Source organism: Amborella trichopoda, chromosome 5 (assembly GCF_054954075.1).
Source record: "Amborella trichopoda isolate Santa Cruz 75 chromosome 5, AtrichopodaSantaCruz75HAP2 v2.0, whole genome shotgun sequence".
Taxonomy (NCBI): Eukaryota; Viridiplantae; Streptophyta; class Magnoliopsida; order Amborellales; family Amborellaceae; genus Amborella; species Amborella trichopoda.
Genome location: NC_142340.1, coordinates 7,357,459 through 7,360,197, shown reverse-complemented (window position 1 = coordinate 7,360,197; position 2,739 = coordinate 7,357,459). Strand labels below are relative to the sequence as shown.

The 2,739-nt window shown below is 39.8% G+C and overlaps 1 protein-coding gene across 1 annotated transcript; it reads right to left on the bottom strand.

Moving 5' to 3' along the window:
* Nucleotides 1-1,163: 1,163 nt before the first annotated feature.
* On the bottom strand, nt 1,164-1,984 carry PYL2 (PYR1-like 2). Its single transcript, XM_006853752.4, has one exon. It carries the CDS (start codon nt 1,976-1,978, stop codon nt 1,295-1,297), a length of 684 nt encoding a protein of 227 aa, XP_006853814.3. The 5' UTR covers nt 1,979-1,984; the 3' UTR covers nt 1,164-1,294.
* Between the last annotated feature and the right edge of the window lie 755 nt (nt 1,985-2,739).

Genomic DNA, 2,739 nt, shown 5'->3' with positions numbered 1-2,739 from the left:
AGAGTGAGATACTGTTAGAGAGAGAGAGAGTATACCTTATTTATCAAACCTAGTAGAGAGAGAAGAGAGAATGTAACTTATTCCTTAAACCTTGGGGAGAGACAAAGAATATAACTTATTCCTTAAACCTAGTACAAATCACATCGGCATTGCTTAAGTGCAAATAGTCAAAAGAAGGTAAAGCCACACGAAAAAGCCCATGGAAAATTTCAGATAGGTTATTCAATGACTAAATAAAATACTCAAGCAACGAAAGATGATATTTTTTTAATGTTATTACAGATTTTAAATTATTCACCCATCCTCAAAAGAAATGTAAGCTTTGTGTATAAATAATAGGCAATTGGAAAGCAAAGGAAGGTGTTAACAATCAAAAAAAGAAAAAAAAAGGAAGGTGATTTGATACACTTCACATGTCTCCTGAGCATCCTAACATGTGAGTCTCCACCATGCATGAAGAAGTGGAGAATCAAAGACGAGGCACAATCAAGGCCATAGACTGGACACCTCTCTCTCTCTCTCTCTCTCTCTCTCTCTCTCTCACTCATATTATGGCCTTAAGTTAAACCTCTCTCTCTGATTAAGGCCTTAGGCTAAAGCTCTCTCTCTCTCTCTCATATTATGGCCTTAAGTTAAACCTCTCTCTCTGATTAATGCCTTAGGCTAAAGCTCTCTCTCTGTACTAGAAGATGGAAGAACCAAACGCAAAAGCAGAGCTACTAATTACACAGAGATTGAGATTCAGCACACGTTGCTCCAAACAAAATAACACGTAGACAATTACCATAATCTTAACAATTAGACAATTACCATAATCTTAGCCAACCATGAGAGATAGAGAGAGGTGGTGCAATTGGTTAGAGAGATATTTATGTTGCCAGTGGAGAGAGAGAGAGAGAGAAGAGAGAGGTGCAAGTAGTTAGAGAGAATTATGTTGCATGTGGAGTAGGAGCTCCGGTGCAAGTGGTTAGAGTGAGAAAATTTTTCCTAAATGGGGAGATAGAGAGTTGTATCCCTAACGGTTAGATCTTTTTGTTTGTTCTTTGAGTCCAGGTATGTGATCTGTTTCTTGCAAATTGATTGTCCCATTTGTGTGTGTGTGAGAGAGTGAGAGAGAGAGAGTGTGTGTGTGAGAGAGAGAGAGAAAGAGAGAGAGAGTCTCCTTTAAACAAGTGATATCTTCCTTATATCTACTTTCGTCTCAAACCCGAAATCGAAGAAACACAACACAATAACATGGAAAAAAAATATCAAACAAAACACGTGATCTGAAATTCATTGATTTCCCTTACCATTAATCTCCGCTCGCTTCCTGCGCCGAATTTTGCGCAACCACCGCAAGCTTCTGCAAGTTTAGCTTCACCACTGTGTCAACAAACATCCTTGTATCCTCTCTTGTGTTCCCCTCTGGTATGTCCACCACATAAGACTCAAGAACAATAGTCCACACCTTATTCTCTCTCCTAAACTCTTTCACAGAGGTCACTGATCTATAATTCTTGAGCCTGTGCTCCCCACCGACCACGCTAAAGCTCATAACATGGTTGTCATCATCAAGAATCTCAAGCCTCTCAGTGCTGGTCGAGGCCGGCAGTCCTGAGATGACAGTAACCTCTCTCACAGTCCCTACCCGAACATCTCCTCTCACTGTACAGCTCTTGATGAAGTGCTTATATTTCTGTGGATTATCAAAGCTCCGCACAACCGGCCAAACCACTCTCAAAGGGGCGTTGATGCGCTGGACGATGAGAGAGGAGCACTTTTCGGGGGCGGTTGGGGAGAGCTGGGAGCCATGGTAGGTTTTGATCGCAGGTTTGAGCTCTTTGTACTCTTCAATGGTGAGGCCAGGTGGTGGATTGGCTTCTTCATCTTCATCATCAATGGCGGTGGCGGAGGAGGAGGGTTTGGTGGCCATGGGAGAGGTTGATGGAGGAGGATGCACAGTGTGTTGATCTTTGGGGTTTTTGGCATCCTCCATTGAGAGGGAATGCTAATGGGGTACAAATTGATAATAAGGCAAGAAAGAGAAGAAGATTACTATTAAAAAAATTTAATGACAGGGGGTTAAGAGAGAGAAAGAGAGGGGGAGGGGGTGGTTAAGATAAAATAAATGAGAAGGGTGTCGTTTTCCTTGAAAGAGAGAGAGAGGGTGAGGCCGTGGATCATGTGAGGAGCCTAACAAACTCCTTTGTTGCGTGATTTGTCGCCCCTCAATTTTGCACTTTCTCAAAGATTCCCCTCACCAAACCCAAACCTAATTTCGGAAAACCCTCGGCCCCCACCTGTTTTTTTTTTCCCTCTCTCTCTCTCTTTTTCTATTTTTTTTTTTTTTTTTCTTTTTTTCTTTTTTTTTCTGAATCCCCAATCGTTTTCTTGCATTTAAGTGTCCAAATACAGGACATCTAATTATTTCTTCTAAATTGAAATTATTCCTTCTGTTTTCTCTACTCTTCCTGCAAATTTCAATTACTTAGTATAATTGGGGTCTTTTATCTCTCTCTCACTAACTTGCAATAGACAAAATAAAAAGTGATTTACGTAAGGGCATTAAATTTTTTGGTAAACTACGAAATGCTCCGTGAAAATTATAACGAAAATAGGTCAATTAATTTTTTATTTTTTCCTAAAATACCTTTCCGTCTACTCAATTTTTAGTTTTAATGTTTTTTAAAGTTTTTTTTAGTTTTTTTCCAATGCACTAGACAAAATAAAACTAAAACCCCATTCCTAGCCAAAAGT